Genomic DNA, 16,720 nt, shown 5'->3' with positions numbered 1-16,720 from the left:
CCAGCCTGGACCGCCAAACAACAATGATGGCTGCAACCGAAAAATAGCTGGGTGTTGTGGCGGGCGCCTGTGGTCCCAGCTACTTGGGAGGTGGAGGCAGGAGAATTGTTTGAACCCAGGAGTTGGAGGTTGCTGTGAGCTGTGATGCCACGGCACTCTACCGAGGGTGACAGCTTGAGGATCTGTCTCAAAAAAAAAAAGAAGATCTTTCTTTTACTCTGAAGGTCTCTTCAATATTATACCTGCTATTTGGGACTCAGGTCATCAGCATGCAAAGCTATGATCCATCATTGTAGACCCCCAAATACTAAGGGGAAAAATGCTAGGTCTTCTGACTCTAAAACCTATTCTCTTTCCACTATATCAGTACCTCTTATATTAATGCCCAATATACCTTATTTGGGGGGCCAGGTACTTTCCTTACTATAGTTTTCTGGGCAAGATGGTGGGAAGCAAGAAGGGAAGAGGGGGCTGGGCGTGGTGGCTCGTGCCTATAATCCTAGCATTCTGGAAGGCAGAGGTGGGTGTATCACCTGAGCTCAGGAGTTAAAGAAGAGCCTGAGCAAGAGTGAGACCACATTTCGACTAAAAATATAAAAATCTAAAATGGTATATAAAAACAGTGTATAGTGCCCCATGATTGCATTAATGTACACAGGTATGATTTAATAATAAAAAAATTTAAAAAAAATAAAAATATAAAAATCTAGCTGGGTGTTGAGCCCAAGAGTTTGAGGTTTCTGTGAGCTATGATGATGCCAGAGTGAGACTCTGTCTGAAAATAAAAAAGAAGCAGACAAGGACAGACTCTCTGCCTCAATACCTCCACTGGCTTTTGGGAAGTTTTCCCACTCTCAGGAGTGTATGAGTTTCTGATTTCCCTGACTACCTTCTAGAAGAACTAAAGTTTGGAGAAAAGGGACACATCAAAGTGCTTGTCACAAACAAGAACCTCCTCTTTATTCCACATATGGAAGTTGGTTTCTGGAGCTGGGTAAGGAGAGGAAGTTGGTTTCTTTGACCTGGCCCTACCTCTGTCTGGGTCTAAGATAAAGATCTGAATTTTGGTGACTGGGCCTTTCTCCAGTTGAGAGTGAAAAGTTTTGACCTCTAGTGAGTCCCAAATTAGAAGGTGTAGTGCAGTTCCTCGGTTAGATGAACGTCAGCTTGAGGCAGGCTTTTCCAGGCAAGTTCTAAGATCCCATACTTGGCAATGCCCATGGGCAGGATGGTGCGCACGTTGTTCTTCCCAGGGAGGGGCACCACCTCCTGGAATATCTTAGGGCCTCTAGGGGTGGTAGAGCTGCCACAAAACAGGCAGTAGAACAACCGCTCCCCTGGAGCTAGCTCTGTGGCCTTTGGAGCCTCTTTGTAGATAATCTCTTGGGGTTGGCGTTCCTCTCTCATTAGCAGCTCCTGTAGCAGCCTCTGGATTCGGGGGGACTTAAGTTGGTATAAGTCCACAACTCTGTTGAACTGTTTCATCCAACCAGCTTTGTCCTTTCCATATCGCTTCTGCAGCATCCGCAAAACATGGTACAGTGCTACAAATGTCTCCCACGGAGGCACCCCTTCCTCTTTTTTAGAGATAGGCTGTATCTTCTCCAACTTAGGAGGCACCCCTTCCTCTTTTCTAGAGATGGGCTGTGTCTTCTCCAACTTAGGAGGTACCCCTTCCTCTTTTCTAGAGATGGGCTGTATCTTCTCTAACTTAGGAGGCACCTCTTCCCCTTTTTTAGAGATGGGCTGTGTCTTCTCCAACTTAGGAGGCACCCCTTCTTTTTTTCTAGAGATGGGCTGTATCTTCTCCAACTTAGGAGGCACCTCTTCCCCTTTTTTAGAGATGGGCTGTGTCTTCTCTAACTTAGGAGGCACCCCTTCCTGTTTTCTAGAGATGGGCTGTGTCTTCTCCAACTTAGGAGGCACCCCTTCCTGTTTTCTAGAGATGGGCTGTATCTTCTCTAACTTAGGAGGCACCTCTTCCCCTTTTTTAGAGATGGGCTGTGTCTTCTCTAACTTAGGAGGCACCCCTTCCTCTTTTTTAGAGATGGGCTGTGTCTTCTCTAACTCAGGAGGCACCCCTTCCTGTTTTCTAGAGATGGGCTGTATCTTCTCTAACTTAGAAGGCACCTCTTCCCCTTTTTTAGAGATGGGCTGTGTCTTCTCTAACTTAGGAGGCACCCCTTCCTCTTTTTTAGAGATGGGCTGTGTCTTCTCTAACTTAGGAGGCACCCCTTCCTCTTTTTTAGAGATGAGCTGTGTCTTCTCTAACTTAGGCAATCTGGCAAACTGGCCTTTAGCCTTAAAATCCCAGAAGTCCTTTTGAAACATCAGTGCTAAGGTTTGTTTTTCCACAGAGGCATGGGCACTTGGAATCATGTCTCTCGTGGCAGGATAAAAGTATTGTGTTTCCATCTCTTTGAGAGCAGTGGATATCTGCTGTGCCCGCTCACTTCTGTAAGGCTCTCTGAGAAGATCCCAGTTTATAGCCTTTGGGTCTGGAATCTTCTTGATAGCTAATGGAGACTTTAAAGTGGGGACAGCTGAAGGTTTTAGCCAGCTGACTTTTCCCTTTCCTTTTATAGGAGGAATCACTTTCAGGTATTTTGGACCCATGAGCTCCTTCCTGGGTCCTGAGATCCTTGTACTTTGAGATTTCAGGGCCTGCCTGTGACGGTTCACAATGGCTTCAAGTTTGGCCACATGCAGCCAATCTAAGTTTCCCTTTGAGGTGAGATCTTTAAGGACCTGGCACACTCTGTGGAAACTCTCTCTAGGAAGCTGTTCTCCTGCTTCCATCCGTTGTAGAATATTATGGATCTGCTTTATATCTGAGAGGTTTACGTCAGGATGTTTTTCCTCAGCCAGGATTTGGGGGAGAGGTAATTGCACCTCAGTTTTTTCCTTTGGAGATGGATGAGGCTGAAAAAACAACTTCCACTGAGAAGGTGGTGGTTTGTGTTGGAATTTCTGGGCTTCCATGGTCTTTCTGTATATTTGGGACATGAATGGGGTCTTTAAGTCCTGTTCCTGGGACTCCAAAGCTATGTCTGAAATATTTAGAGCTAGGGACTTAAATTTCTCCAACAGTTCTCCTTCTTTATCCACAAATCTTGCCCCTGGAAATTTCCTGGACATCTCAAGTAGTATAGGCTTATCTTCCAAGGATATTTCTTTCACTGGCACCCGTGTTGAATCTGGCATTGGTGTCTTCTTTTCCATCTCCAGAGACACGGAGATAAGTTTCTTTAAAGGGCTTTTTATAGCTCCCAGTTTCATAGCACTGCCTATAACACGAGGGACTTCCTTTCCAATGAAAGGGACCATTTCCCTTCCTCTTAGGCTCTTTATTCTTTCTTGTAGCTTAAATAGTTTTTCTTTTTTTAGGATCCCTTTTTCCTGGTCCACTTCTTCTTCCAGTGAGCTGCTCTCCTCCTCACTCAAACTTTCCATGTCTTCTTCACTCATGCTTTCTTCCTTTTCCTCAAAGATGTCCGCCTTCTGCCCTATTTTCTTCTTCTTCCTCTTCTCCCCCTCCTTTTCCTCCTCCTCCTCTTCCTCCTTCTTTTTCTTCTTCTTCTTCTTTCTCTCCTCCTCCTCCTTCTTCTTCTTCCTCTTCTTTCCCTCCTCCTCTTCCTCCTCTTCCTCCTCCCCCTTCTTCTTTTTCTTCTTCTTCTTCTTTCCCTCCTCCTCCTCCTCTTCCTCCTCCTCCTTCTTCTTCTTCTTCTTCTTTCCCTCCTCCTCCTCCTTCTCCTCCTCTTCCTCTTCCTCCTCCCCCTTCTTCTTTTTCTTCTTCTTCTTTCCCTCCTCCTCCTCTTCCTCTTCCTTCTTTCCCTCCTCCTCCTTCTCTTCCTCCTCCTCTTCCTCCTCCTCCTTCTTTTTCTTCTTCTTCTTCTTCTTTCCCTCCTCCTCCTCTTCCTCCTCCTCTTCCTCCTTCTCCTCCTTCTTCTTCTTCTTCTTTCCCTCCTCCTCCTTCTCCTCTTCCTCCTCATCTTCCTCCTCCTCTTCCTCCCACTCCTTCTTCTTTTTCTTCATCTTCTTTCCCCCCTCCTCCTCCTCTTCCTCCTCCTTCTTCTTCTTTTTCTTCTTCTTCTTCCTTTCCTCCTCCTCCTCTTTCTCCTCCTCTTCTTCCCCCTCCTCCTCTTCCATTTCCTTCATCTTCTTTTCCTTTTTCTTCTTCCTCTTCTCCTTCTCCTGTTCTTGCCCCTTTTGCCTTTTCTTCTTCTCCTCCTCCCTTCCCTTCACCTCTATTTCCTCCACCTCTTCCTCCTCCATCTCTTCCTCCATCTTCTTTTTCTTCTTCCTCTTTTCCTTCTCCTTCTGTTCTTGCTCCTTTTGCCTTTTCTCCTTCTCCTTCCTTCTCTTCACCTCTACTTCCTCCACCTCTTCCTCCTCCATCTGTTCCTCCATCTTCTTTTTCTTCTTTCTCTTTTCCTTCTCCTTCTGTTCTTGCTCCTTTTGCTTTTTCTCCTTCTCCTCCTTCCCTCCCTTCATCTCTACTTCCTCCACCTCTTCCTCCATCTTTTTTTCCTTCTTTTTCTTCTTCCTCTTTTCCTTCTCCTCCTGTTCTTGCTCCTTTTGCTTTTTCTCCTTCTTCCCCTCCCTTCCCTTCAACTCTACTTCCTCTGCCTCTTCCTCCTGCACCTCTTCTTCTTCCACCGCTTCCTCCTCTTCCTCCTCCTCCTCCTCTTCCTCCTCTTCCTGCTCCTCAGACAAACTGTCTTTCTCTAGTTCCTCTAACAGTTCTTTTTCGTCAGAAAAGTACTCTTCACTGTCCACTTTATCCAATTGACTTACAAACGTATCATCAATGCTCTTTTTCTGTTTTCTTTTTCTCCACCTTTGTTTAAGGAAGGGGATGATCTCTTCTTCCTCCTGCACTTCTTCCTCTTCTTCATCCTGTATGATATTATGTTTCTTGAACAATTTGTTTTCTTCCTGAATCATTTTTTCCTCTCTGTTTGTCATTCTTTGAATTTCCTTGGCTAGTCGTCTCTGCCTCTGAGCTAGTTTCTTCTCATCTTTAGTCATTTCTGACTGGTCCTGAGAAACATCCCACTCTTTGGTATCAAGTCTACTCTGTTCCTGGGACAATTTTCTTTCCTTAACAAAGAGTGTCTTCTTCTTCTTTGTCATCTCTATTTCTTCCTGGGTTATTTTCCTTTCATCACTGATTAGCCTTTGAAGTGCTTTTAAGATTTTGTTCACTTTTGTTGGCTCCTTGGAAAGGTTTTCCTTTTGTTTAGCCAACTTCATTATTGTTCTAATTACCTTCCTTTCTTCCTGAGCATGTACTCTCTGTCCTCTGGTACGTTCTAGTTTCCCTTTGGCAACGTCCCTTTCCTCTGTGGCCAACATCATATCTTCATGTACCAGTATCTTCTCCTCTAGTGACAATTTCCTCTTAACTAGTTCAAATTCTTCTTTAGTCATTTTTTTCTGTCTTGGAGTTTCCTTAATCTCTCCCTTGAGAACAGCTTCCTTCACCTCAGCCAGTTTCATCTTCTCTTGAGTCAGTTTCTTCATTTCCACATTCAATGCCTTTCCTTCCCTAGCAATATCCAACTCTCCTCTGAGACGTCTCCCTTCATGGAAAAATGCCCTCTTCTCCATAGTTAATTTAATTTTTTCATGGCCCAAATTCTCCTGTTGCTGAAGCAGACTTTTTTCTTCTTGCATCAGTTCTTTCTCTGCATTAACCAGTTTCTCCTTCTTTTGTTTTAATATCTCCTTGTCCTGTACCAGCTTCTCCTCTATCTGAAGCACTTTCTCTTTATACATGTCCAAATTCTTCTTCACTTGGAGTAATTTCTCTCTTTTCTCAGTGAGTTTACCTTTGTTAGAGAGGAGGTCCAGTTTCCTGTTAGCCAATTTTTCCTTATCTTGAGCCAGAATCTTCTTACGCGAAGCCAGATGCTTCTCTTTCTGGACCAATATGTCCTCTTGCTTTCCAAGTTCCTCCTTCTTTTGGACCCATTTTTCCCTTTGCTGGGCCAGTTTCTCCTTTTTCTCAATCAATTTCTCTCTAATCTGGGCCAGTCTTTTCTCTTCCCCAGGCATTTTTTCCTTGCCCTTAGCCAGTTTCTCCTCTTCTTGGATTAGTAGCTCTTCTTCCTGGGCCAGTTGTTTCTCTTCCTTAGCCAGTTTTTCTTCTTCCAAGGCCAATGTCTTCTCTTCCTGAGTTAGTTTCTCCTTTTTCTCAGCCAGTGTCTCCTCTTCCAGATTCAGTTCTTCTTCTTTCCAAACCACTTCCTTCATGTTACCTTCCAGTTCCTCCAATTCCCGGGCCAGCCGCTTTTCTTGCCTGTCCAGATGTTTTTCTATATGGGCCAAATTTTCTATTTTCTGGGTCAATATTGCTTTTACTTCAGCCAGCTTCCCTCCTTTCCTTGCTAATTTCTCTCCTTCTTTAGCCAGTTCCTCCAACTTCTTGGCCATTTTTTTTATTTTCTGGGCCAATGTCTCTGCTTCCTCACTTAACATCTCTCCTTTTTGGGCCAGTTTTTCCTCTTCCTGGGCAAACTTCTTCTCTGCTTGGGTTATTTTCCCATCTTCCTGGGACATTTTCAGATATTCACGGGCCAGTTTTCTCTCTTCGTGGGCCAGTTGTCTCTCTTCCTGTGCGAGTTTTGCTTCTTCTTCTGCTAGTTTCCTCTCTTCTTTGGCTTGTTTTCTCTCAGCTTGGGCTTGTTTCTTCTGTATTCTGGCCTGTTTCTGCTCTTCTATGAACAGATCTTTTTCCTTTTCCTGCTCAAGAGTTGCCATTTTCTCTTCCTGAGTCATTTCTTCCTCTTGAGTCACTTCCTCCCCTTGAGACATTTCTTCCTCCTCCTCAGTCACTTCTTCCTCCTCTTGAGTCACTTCTTCCTCCTCCTGAGCTACTTCTTCCTCCTCCTGAGTCACTTCTTCCTCCTCCTGAATAATTTCTTCCTCTTGAATCACTTCCTCCCACTGAGGCATTTCTTCCACCTGAATCACTTCTTCCTCTTGAGTTACTTCTTCCTCTTGGGTCACTTCTTCCTCTTGAGTCACTTCTTCCTCTTGAGACACTTCCTCATCCTTATATTTGGATGACATTATCTTTTCCCAGGCCTGTTTCCACTCATCCCTTTCCAGTTTCCTCTTGTCCTCCTCCAGTATTTCCTCAGATGGAAATAGCTTCTCTTCAGCCTGGGGTAGTTCCTCCAATTCCTGAAAATGCTTCCTGTACTCAGGTTCTTTCCATCCATCCCAGGATACCTTCATCTCACTGAGGGCCTGTTTCCACTCATCCCAGGACATTTTCTGCTCTGGTGAAGACAATTTCCTCTCATCCATAGCTGGTGTTTCCTCTTCCTCAACCTCTTCCCCCTCTGGTTCGGCCATTTCCTTCATTTTCTCACTTGTATCCCTTTCTTCTTTGCTAATTTCCTTTACCTTTTTACCCACTTTTTTTTCCAGATGGTGCTTAGATGACTTCTTAGATTTCTTCTCTTCTTTCTTTGATATTCGTTTCCCCTTGGTTAGGTCACCTGGTTCTAAAAAACCAACTTTCTTTCTCCTGCCTTTTCTTGGAATCATGTGGGTTTCCTCCAAGTCCTGCATGCCTCCTGCTTCCCCTTCCTCTTGTGCTTGTTCCTCTTCTATCTTTTCCTCATCACTGATCACCATGCCTTCTCTAATTGCTTCTTCATGGATAAAAACTGGTTTTTCCCCTGGCCAGACTACCTCCCAATCAAGGTCCTCAAGTGAAACTTTGCTTTCTTTCTTCAACAGGGGGCAGATCTCCCGAAAGAGTTCCCAGCTAGGTTGCCGATCTGCCAGCATTTCCTGAGCTACAGACACTAGTTCATTGTTTAAATCTTCTAACATTTTTCTCTGGGACCCAGAAATCCTCAGGGTCATAAGACGACATAGATCATCCCGCCATGATGAGCCATGTCTAGAGGCAACCCTGCGGCCAGGTATTCCAGCGGCACCTCGTCCTTTGGTTGTAACTGTTGGAATAACTGATTCTTCCTCTGAAGGAGGTGGAGTTTCCATAATTTTAACTTCAGCTTCTTTTCTTGACTTCTTGCGCTTCTTTAGGGGTTTCTGAGCTGTTGCTTTCTTACTTCTTTTGTCCCGTGCTTTCTTCAGCATATCCAGGGACAACATAATATTAATCCTTGAGACATCTTTGTCTTGAGCCTCAGAGACCTTTGTTATACTGGTGACTGATGACCCTTCCTTGATGAAAGTTTCCTCAATTTCAGTTGGTACAGTTTCACCGTGATCACTTTCATCGGCTAAGGGAGCTGTCTCTGTGACTCCTTCTTTTATCTTCTTGGAAGGCCGCAAGAATTTTCGGCCTACAGGGAAAATCAGGGATAAAGGTAAAGAAAACACGAGAAGCTAAATGAAACCCTTCCCAGTATCTAGTGTGAGCTAAGAGGAACTACCACCAAAAAGCAGCAACAGAGAAAGCTGAACCCTTAAAAACAAACAAACAAACAAAAAACTCCCTAAGCATTCTTTTTGCTTTATTCCCTGCCAATCCTACCCCACCAAATCCTAGAAAGATAGGCCTTGGAGTCTTCCTGGGGTTGGGTGGATCCTTCCTAGGAGAGTTCCTGTCTACAACAAGATCTTTCCGCATACCTCTCTTTCTACCTGGTATATCTTGACCCACTTAACTTTAATTACCCCACCTCTTGGGGACCCTGAAGCATGAACCAGATCACCCTTTACGTACTATGCTTTTTGCTCACTGCTCGGCCCCGTCTATGGCCTTTGATGGGCTTGATAGGCACTTCAGATTCTTCAGAAACTACGGAAGTTTGTGCAGCCTCCTTGGGAAGTTCACAAACACTTAAAGCATCTAAAGAAAAATCCCGTTTTTCATCTGGTTGTGATAAGGTCAGGTCCTCATTTAATCGCTGCTCCACTTGATTCTGAACAATCTGGAGATCTGTGGGTCGCATGCCCAGCAAACGGTCCAGTGGTTCCTCCCCAATAGTCTCCTGCCTATGAAAGTCAAAGGAGAAAAAGGATATGATGAATCAGGGAACAGGAAGGGAAGAACTGCTGTGGAATAGGTAGGGGTTATGGCAATGTAACCAAATGATGGCCAAGAAGAAGAAAAAGTCTGGAAAGCAGGGTAGAAGAAAAGGATGAAAAGTGGAACTTGAAAAGGTAGGGGACAGACAAGAATAGGAAAAAAAAATGGAGAAGGGAGTGAGCAGTCAGGATTGTCAAGGATAGTCATCTAGAAAAAAAGTTGGGGAGAGCTAACAAACAGGGATGAAGAAATAGAAAAGGAGGGTAAGGGGGAAATGTGGAAGAGATAGCAAAAGAAAGGGAAGGTTAAAAGAAAAAATGGAGGCTTGGCGCCTGTGGCTCAAGCGGCTAAGGTGCCAGCCACATACATCTGAGCTGGCGTTTCGAATCCAGCCCGGCCCGCCAAACAATGACAGCTGCAACAAAAAAATAGCTGACGTTGTGGTGGGTGCCTGTAGTCCCAGCTACTGGGGAGGCGGAGGCAGGAGACTTGCTCCAGCCCAGGAGTTGGAGGTTGCTATGAGCTGTAATACCACTGCACTCTACCCAGGGTGACAGCTTGAGGCTCTGTCTCAAAAAAAAAAAAAAAAAGAAAGAAAAAATGGAAGGTAGTAAAGAATTGAGGAAGACACAACTTACTGCATCTCTCGGAAAATCTCTCTTTTCTGCATTAGCTGTAAGAGTGAGGTCCTAGATTGGATACCAATCTCATCCATGAGGTTCAAGGCCTTAGTCCTCACTCTTTGGTCTTTGTCCATTAATCCTTGAGCCAGAGGCACAGCAAAAAGATGAGTAATCATTCCTAGACGCTTCAGCCCTTCCCAGGCTAGTTCTCGGATCAGTGGGTTAGAATTGGATGTATCATCCAGCAGACGACGGGCTGTCTCAGAGCGCAGGAATGGAGACATCTGGTAACAGGCAAAGAGTTGCCCTAGCGCACCAACACAGCATTGGTATTTCAGTGGGGAAGCATGAATCATAATATTGAGGACTGTCTCAAGCAAGGTATTAACAGCTTGTTCACTCATCTTTCTCCCCAGCCAACTTCGGTTTTCTCCGTCTGCAAAAACATTGTAGGTTACATCCTTAGATAGTCTTGTTTCTAGGAAGTCTGCATCCTCCTTCTGTGAAGGTTCACTTAATTCTCTTAGAGATTTTACCCTGCTACGCCAGAAGGAAAATCGTTGAGACTTGTCCCATTCCAGTTCCCGTTGGGGTGGGTGCAGGGTACACTGTAGGAATATCGGGCTGCCCTCTGGCCAAAGACGGGCACGAATCACTGAGTTGGGGATATAGCAATCAGGGGCAAGGAGCCATTCCCGCCCATGACCAAAGTAGCATCGCAATATCTGATATGGGTTGAGTCCATCCCAGGTAGTTACCTGTAGTTGGGGATAAACCTCATAACGGGGATGATCAAGTTTGCTCGTCTGCATCCAGTCAGTTTCTATCTCCTGTAAAGAATCATGATCACGTGCAGGGTTATACAGTAGTAATGGACTCCCTTCCTCATCTTCTATGACATGCGGCACAGAATGGTCAAAGGCAATGGCCCGGTTATTGGCAAGGCTCACCAGACCCATTAATTCCTGTTTCCCTTTCCCTGGGTAAACATACTTGGGCACAAACATGGTCTCAAAGGAGAAGAAGAAGCTTGGTATAAAGGATTTAGGGACTTCGACTATTTCATCTGCTATAGTCACAAAGGAAAGTCGAGACAGCAGGGTTGGGGAAAACAGTTTTAAACAGGAAATCAGATAAAGACTCTGGTTGAAAGTCACAAGAAGATCACCCCGATCATTTGCAAAACAGAGTGGGCCAAAGTGCAGTGATGAGTCCAGCATGGCTACAAGTCTACCATGGAAGTCCCAGATCCGGACAGTGCCATCAATACCACCTGTGACAAAAAGATTCAAGGACAGACAGACATCAAAGGATATGATGGTACACTGGTGCAGAGTCAACGTTTCTAAGAACGACGAGGCATTCTTTGATCCAGAGGACAAAAAATCGTGGAACTTCCAGAGACGCAGACAGTTAGTCTCTGTGATGGCACACACGGACTTGGGCAAAAGCATCAGGTGGGTTAGGTGGCAGCTGCTGAGAATGCTGGCGAGGGGCTGGAGTTGTACTCTGACCCCAATGAGCACAGCTTCTGACAGATGTACATAGTTATCCATTCCATAGGAACAAAGGAAAGAGTTTTCTCCACCACCAAAAAGCCCTCCAGACAGCGTAGAGAGTGCCAGGACAGCTCCAAAGTGCATGAATTTCTCTATTCGGGCACAGCTGTGCTGGGATAGCACTCTCACCATACCACTCCGGTGTCCAGAGAATATCAGTCCTTCCAGACCCCGCCCCAGATTAAAATGCCCATAAGCTAGGCATTGTACAAAGTCCTCATCATTTGGTGAAGTACATAAGAGATACTTGGCTGGGCAAGGGCAGCGAGTTGTGTCAAACACCAGTATCTCTGAACTGCCTGTTGCTACAAAGAGCTCCTCTTTATGTGGATCATAGGCCCAGTCTACAGCCTGGTCCAGGATTGGGAATGGCCAGGTAAGAGTTAGAAGATTCCCCGTTACTGGGGACAAAAAGCGCAATAAGCCATCATCAGTAGTGCACAGGATCCGGAACCAGTTATCTCCACAGCGGACCCGACGTAGCTGCTGGGGAGCAGAACCACAGACATTGAAGAGACTATAGAAACAGGGCAGGCGGCGCAAGGAAAAACTATGGATGGTTTGGCAGAAGAAAGTCATGCCGTCAATAAACTGGAGTTGGCAAAGCTCCTCGCTAAGTTCTAGCTGCCGAAGCAGGTTCCCTGAAGTAAGGTTCCACTCTTTAATTAGGCCTTCTTTGCCAGCCGTTAGCAGAGTGTGGGCCTCTGGCCGACTGTGGATACATATCACCGATGAGTGATGGGCCTTGAAACTGTGGAGAGATTGGCCCTGAGCAAAGTTCCATACTTGGATTTCTCCAGCCTTGTTTCCAGCATAGAGAAAGCCCTGATCAGAACAGGAGAAGCAGCAGGTGATAGAGGAGCCACTGCTGCTGGAAATGAACCTCTTTATCTCTGCCAGCCGGCCCTGGCTCTGACGCTGAAGGACCCTCACCACAGTCTCACACAGGGCTAGGACGGAGCCATTGGGGCCATTTAGCACAATGTCGTGGACAAGCTCCTCACCAGGCATAGAAACGATGTAGGCTATTTGGAGGCCCTTGCCACTTCGCTCAATGATCCAAGTGACTACTGCCCCCAAAATGCCAGACAAAAGCATCTTCATTTCCGGGTCATAGCAGAGGCAGCTGATGTTGAAGCGGCACGGCACTACATCTAGGGGTTTGAATGCTCGGAAGTGGTCCCCAAAGAGCCGCAGAATCATGTCACCGCAGTAAGCCACGATGATATGAAAGGAACCTGTGTGGACGATGGACTGAATGGGCAACAATCGTTCAGTCATGGAGAATGTTTTCTTCTCAACCATGTCATCAGTTTTGTTTTTCATCCATAATACAGCCTAGAAGAGAATAACATAGAAACAGCCTAGAAAAGATTGTAGAGGAGGAAAGGGCAGCATATTCAGTTACTTTTCCTTGTTTTGTGATAAGGAGGAATGGGAAGACTCTAGAGCAGTGATTTTCAACCAGTATGCCATGTCACACTGGTGTGCCATGAGAGAATCTTAGGTGTGCTGTGAAAATTTTTAAAGATCATTGGATTATTATTACATATATAAATTTTTGAGACAGAGTTTCACTCTGTCACTCTGGGTAGAGTGCCATGTTGTCACAGCTCACAGCAACATCAAACTCTTGGGCCTCAAGAGATCCTCTTGCCTCAGCCTCCGAGTAGCTGGGACTACAGGTGTCCATATAATGCCTGGCTATTTTTTAGAGACGGGTCTTGCACTTGCTCAGGTTGATCTTGAACCTGTGAGCTCAGGCAATCCACCCACCTCGGCTAGTTTTTCTATTTTTTTTTTCTTTTTTTTTGGAGACAGAGTCTCAAGCTGTTGCCCTGAGTAGAGTGCCATGAAGTCACAGCTCACAGCAACCTCCGAACTCCTAGGCTCAAGCGATTCTCTTGCCTCAGCCTTCCAAGGTAGCTGGGACTACCGGCTATTTTTGGTTGTAGTTGTCATTGTTGTTTGGCAGCCTGGGCTGGATTCAAACCCACCAGCTCCTGTGTATGTGGCTGGTGCCCTAGCCACTTGAGCTATAGGCACTGAGCCTAGTTTTTCTATATTTTATTTTATTTGAGACAGAGTCTCACTTTGCTGCCCTGGGCAAATTGCTGTGGTGTCATAGGTCACAGCAACCTCAAACTCTTGGGTTCAAGCAATTCTCTTGTCTCAGCCTTCCAAGTAGCTGGGATTACAGGCACCCATCACAATGCCTGGCTATTTTTTAGAGAAGGGGTCTCACACATGCTCAGGCTGGTCTTGAATCTATGAGTTCAGACAATCTACCAACTTTGGCCTCTCAGAGTGCTAGGATTATAGGTGTGAGCCACTGCGTCGGCCTTAGTTTTTCTATTTTTAGTAGAGACAGAGTCTTGCTCTTGCTCAGGTTGGTCTTGAAATCCTGAGCTCAAGCAATCCACCTGCCTCAGCCTCCTAAAATACTAGAATTATAGGCATGAGGCACCACACCCAGCTAATTAAATTATTTTTCAAAGTCCAAAGGACTGTAAGTATATTCTTTTTTTACTCTTCTTTTTTTTTTTTTTTTTTTTTATCAACATAATTTAAATGTGCCGTGGAGGTTTAACTATAGGTTTAAGTGTGCCATGAAATAAAAAAGATTTAAAAACACTGTTCTAGAGTGATTTTTGCCTCTTGGTGATGAGAGGTAAAAATATGGTGGAGGCAGGAAGCCTAGGACTCTTTCCCCTAAGCCAGGCCTCCTTTAAGTGAATCATAAAGTCTACTCAACATGGAGAAAGGATTGGTGTGTATGGAGGGAATGCTGGATCCAGATCACATCCATTTAAGGAGCATAAGCATATCTTCCTTTGTCTGTGTTAAGAGCTATGTGGGCATGGCCCTTGGAGAATGGGCTAAGAAGGGGAAGAAATTTTACCTGTACTTCTTTCGTGTTTGATGTTACCCAAGAGAGGGAGGCAAAGAAGTAGGCATCATTGAAGTAATAGCATATAAGTGGCATATTGTGAGGATAGCGAGACTCTTTGAACAATATCTGGGGCCGGTCACTCAGCACAACTAGATCCCTCTTTGAGTCATCGAAAGATAGCTGGGGAGAGGCAGAGCACACATGCACTTAAATATAGTCTCACACCAGTCACAACTGGAGTCATTCAGAGTCATGCCTCCCCTCCCAAGGCCTGTTACACTCACATGTGTACAACTTATCACCTGTGGGACATCTATACTTCACAAGTATGTAGCAGATCACCCAATGCATAAGGAGACCAAACCTCTATAAGACTTATATGGGCAAATTTCATAGTGTGAACACAGGGGTAAATGATGTTCCTCCCAATCTGAAGTTAACCACATCTACCCTCTAACATTCTCCCTTTGTGTAAAGGTACATGTATCCTAAAAGGAACAACATTTAACTGATTACCCAGGCAAGTACATGCAATATAATGGTGTCCCAAAAGTCAGCGCAGTTTGGTCCTCTGTCAAATTGAAAAGCTGTATATAGGGCGGCGCCTGTAGCTCAAAGGAGTAGGGCGCTAGCCCCATATGCCAGAGGCGGCAGGTTCAAACCTAGCCCCGGCCAGAAACTGCAAAATAAAAAAAAAAATTAAAAAAAAAAAGTATAAAAACATTAAATATAAAAAAAAAAAAGAAAAGCTATATATATAGCTTAAAAAACTATAAATTTATAGTGCAGGACGCCTATAAATTTAAAAACTATATATATAGTGGTCCTGTCAAATTTAAAAGCCAGATAAGGTGTCCTAGTGCAGTTTGTTATTAAAGTTTAAAGCTTAAAACTGCCCTTAGGACACCTTATCTGGCTTTTTAATTTGACACATATATATATATATATATATATATAGGTCTTCTGTCAAGTTTAATATATATATTATATATGTATATATACATAATATATTGTATAAAAAGTATACAATATATATTATCCCACATTCATAAGAATGTATGCTAGGCTTGGCGCCTGTAGCTCAGCAGCTTGGGTGCCAGCCACATACACCAGAGCTGGTGGGTTTGAACCCAGCCCAGGCCTGCCAAACAACAATGATAACTCCAACCAAAAAACAGCCAGGCATTGTGGCAGGCACCTGTAGTCCCAGCTACTTGGGAGGCTGAGGCAAGAGAATCACTTAAGCCCAAGAGTTTGGGGTTGCTGTGAGCTGTGACACCACGGCACTCTACCAAGGGCAACATAAGGAGACTTAGTCTCAAAAAAAAAAAAAAAAGTATGCTAATGAAACTGTCACCTGGGATCATTTTATTAAGAGCCAATGATAGCAAAACTGAGGTTGGTAAATATGCTCTGGTGCCTTCTCCCTTGTTATTTATTTATTTATGTATATTTTTAGAGACAGAGTCTCACTGTGTCACTCTTGGTAGATTGTGCTGTGGCATCACAGCTCACAGCAACCTCAAACTCTTGGGCTTAAGCGATTCTCTTGCCTCGGCCTCCCACGTAGCTGGGACTACAGGCGCCCGCCACAATGCCCGGCTATTTTTTGTTGCAGTTGTTTAGCTGGCCCACGCTGGGTTCGAACCTACCACCCTCGGTGTATGTGGCTGGCACTGTAACCACTGTGCTATGAGCACCGAGCCTATTTATTTATTTATTTTTGAGACAGAGTCTCAAGCTGTCGCCCTGGACAGAGTGCCATGGTGTCACAGCTCACAGCAACCTCAAACTCTTGGGCTTAAGTGATTCTCTTGCCTTGGCCTCCCACGTAGCTGGGACTACAGGTGCCCGCCACAATGCCCGGCTATTTTTTGTTGCAGTTGTTTAGCTGGCCCACGCTGGGTTCAAACCTACCACCCTCGGTATATGTGGCTGGCACTGTAACCACTGTGCTATGAGCACCGAGCCTATTTATTTATTTATTTTTGAGACAGAGTCTCAAGCTGTCACCCTAGACAGAGTGCCATGGTGTCACAGCTCACAGCAACCTCAAACTCTTGGGCTTAAGAGATTCTCTTGCCTCAGCCTCCCACATAGCTGCTCCCTTCTTTTTTTAGAAAATCTCTTTCCAGAAGGTTAGTTTCTCTGACAATGCTCCAAAGTGTCCACCTCCCACTATTAATTGTCCTTGTAAGAGGTCTACACACTCATTTAGAAATCGATAACCAACTTCCTATAGGGTGACAATTGTCTGTATGATCTATCCTGCTTGCTTCCTGCTCTCAAAGACAATCTGTGGCTCTTCTGAAGTGTTTATTACTGTAAGGTAGATAGAAGCCAACCAATAACACCTTTATGTTCCACACATATGTTACCTGTCGATCGTGTACGATTTCACTTATGGAGTACTTAAAATCCTTCCACAGAGGAATGAGTCTGGTAGAAGACATCACCTTGCTTATCTCTTTGTCTTCCTCAGGACCAACTGGTACTTAAAAACCTGTGGGAATCCAAAAGCGGCTAGCTTAGCCACTGCTACTTTTCCAGGGTCTAGGAATCAAAAGGCAAGAACCAGGAACTCATGTTTATTGAACACCTTTTGAATGTCAGGAACTATGCACAG

The 16,720-nt window shown here is 44.8% G+C and overlaps 1 protein-coding gene across 1 annotated transcript; it reads right to left on the bottom strand.

The window, feature by feature from the left end:
* Positions 1–1,125: 1,125 nt before the first annotated feature.
* WDR87 (WD repeat domain 87) lies at positions 1,126–16,547 on the bottom strand. The gene is made up of 8 exons (XM_053606173.1): positions 16,473–16,547; positions 14,104–14,274; positions 9,658–12,539; positions 8,714–8,985; positions 6,904–8,330; positions 4,645–6,747; positions 2,265–3,648; positions 1,126–1,604 (listed from the first exon to the last, which is right to left on the bottom strand). Exons 1-8 carry the CDS (start codon positions 16,545–16,547, stop codon positions 1,126–1,128), a joined length of 8,793 nt encoding a protein of 2,930 aa, XP_053462148.1.
* Between the last annotated feature and the right edge of the window lie 173 nt (positions 16,548–16,720).

This window comes from Nycticebus coucang, chromosome 10, assembly GCF_027406575.1.
Source record: "Nycticebus coucang isolate mNycCou1 chromosome 10, mNycCou1.pri, whole genome shotgun sequence".
NCBI classification, from domain to species: domain Eukaryota; kingdom Metazoa; phylum Chordata; class Mammalia; order Primates; family Lorisidae; genus Nycticebus; species Nycticebus coucang.
The sequence above is the reverse complement of the archived record's forward strand: the minus strand, read 5'-3'. Positions and strand labels throughout refer to the sequence as shown.

Bases quoted from the DNA above. Each gene is read 5' to 3' on its own strand.
- WDR87 (XM_053606173.1), bottom strand. From the start codon at position 16,547: ATGTCTTCTACCAGACTCATTCCTCTGTGGAAGGATTTTAAGTACTCC. The intron at 14,275-16,472 runs GTAACATATGTG...GCCTCTCCCCAG, and splicing joins AAATCGTACACGATCGACAG to CTATCTTTCGATGACTCAAA. The intron at 3,649-4,644 runs GTGCAGGAGGAA...AAGAAGGGGGAG, and splicing joins AAGCGGTGGAAGAAGAAGAG to GAGGAAGAGGAGGAAGAGGA.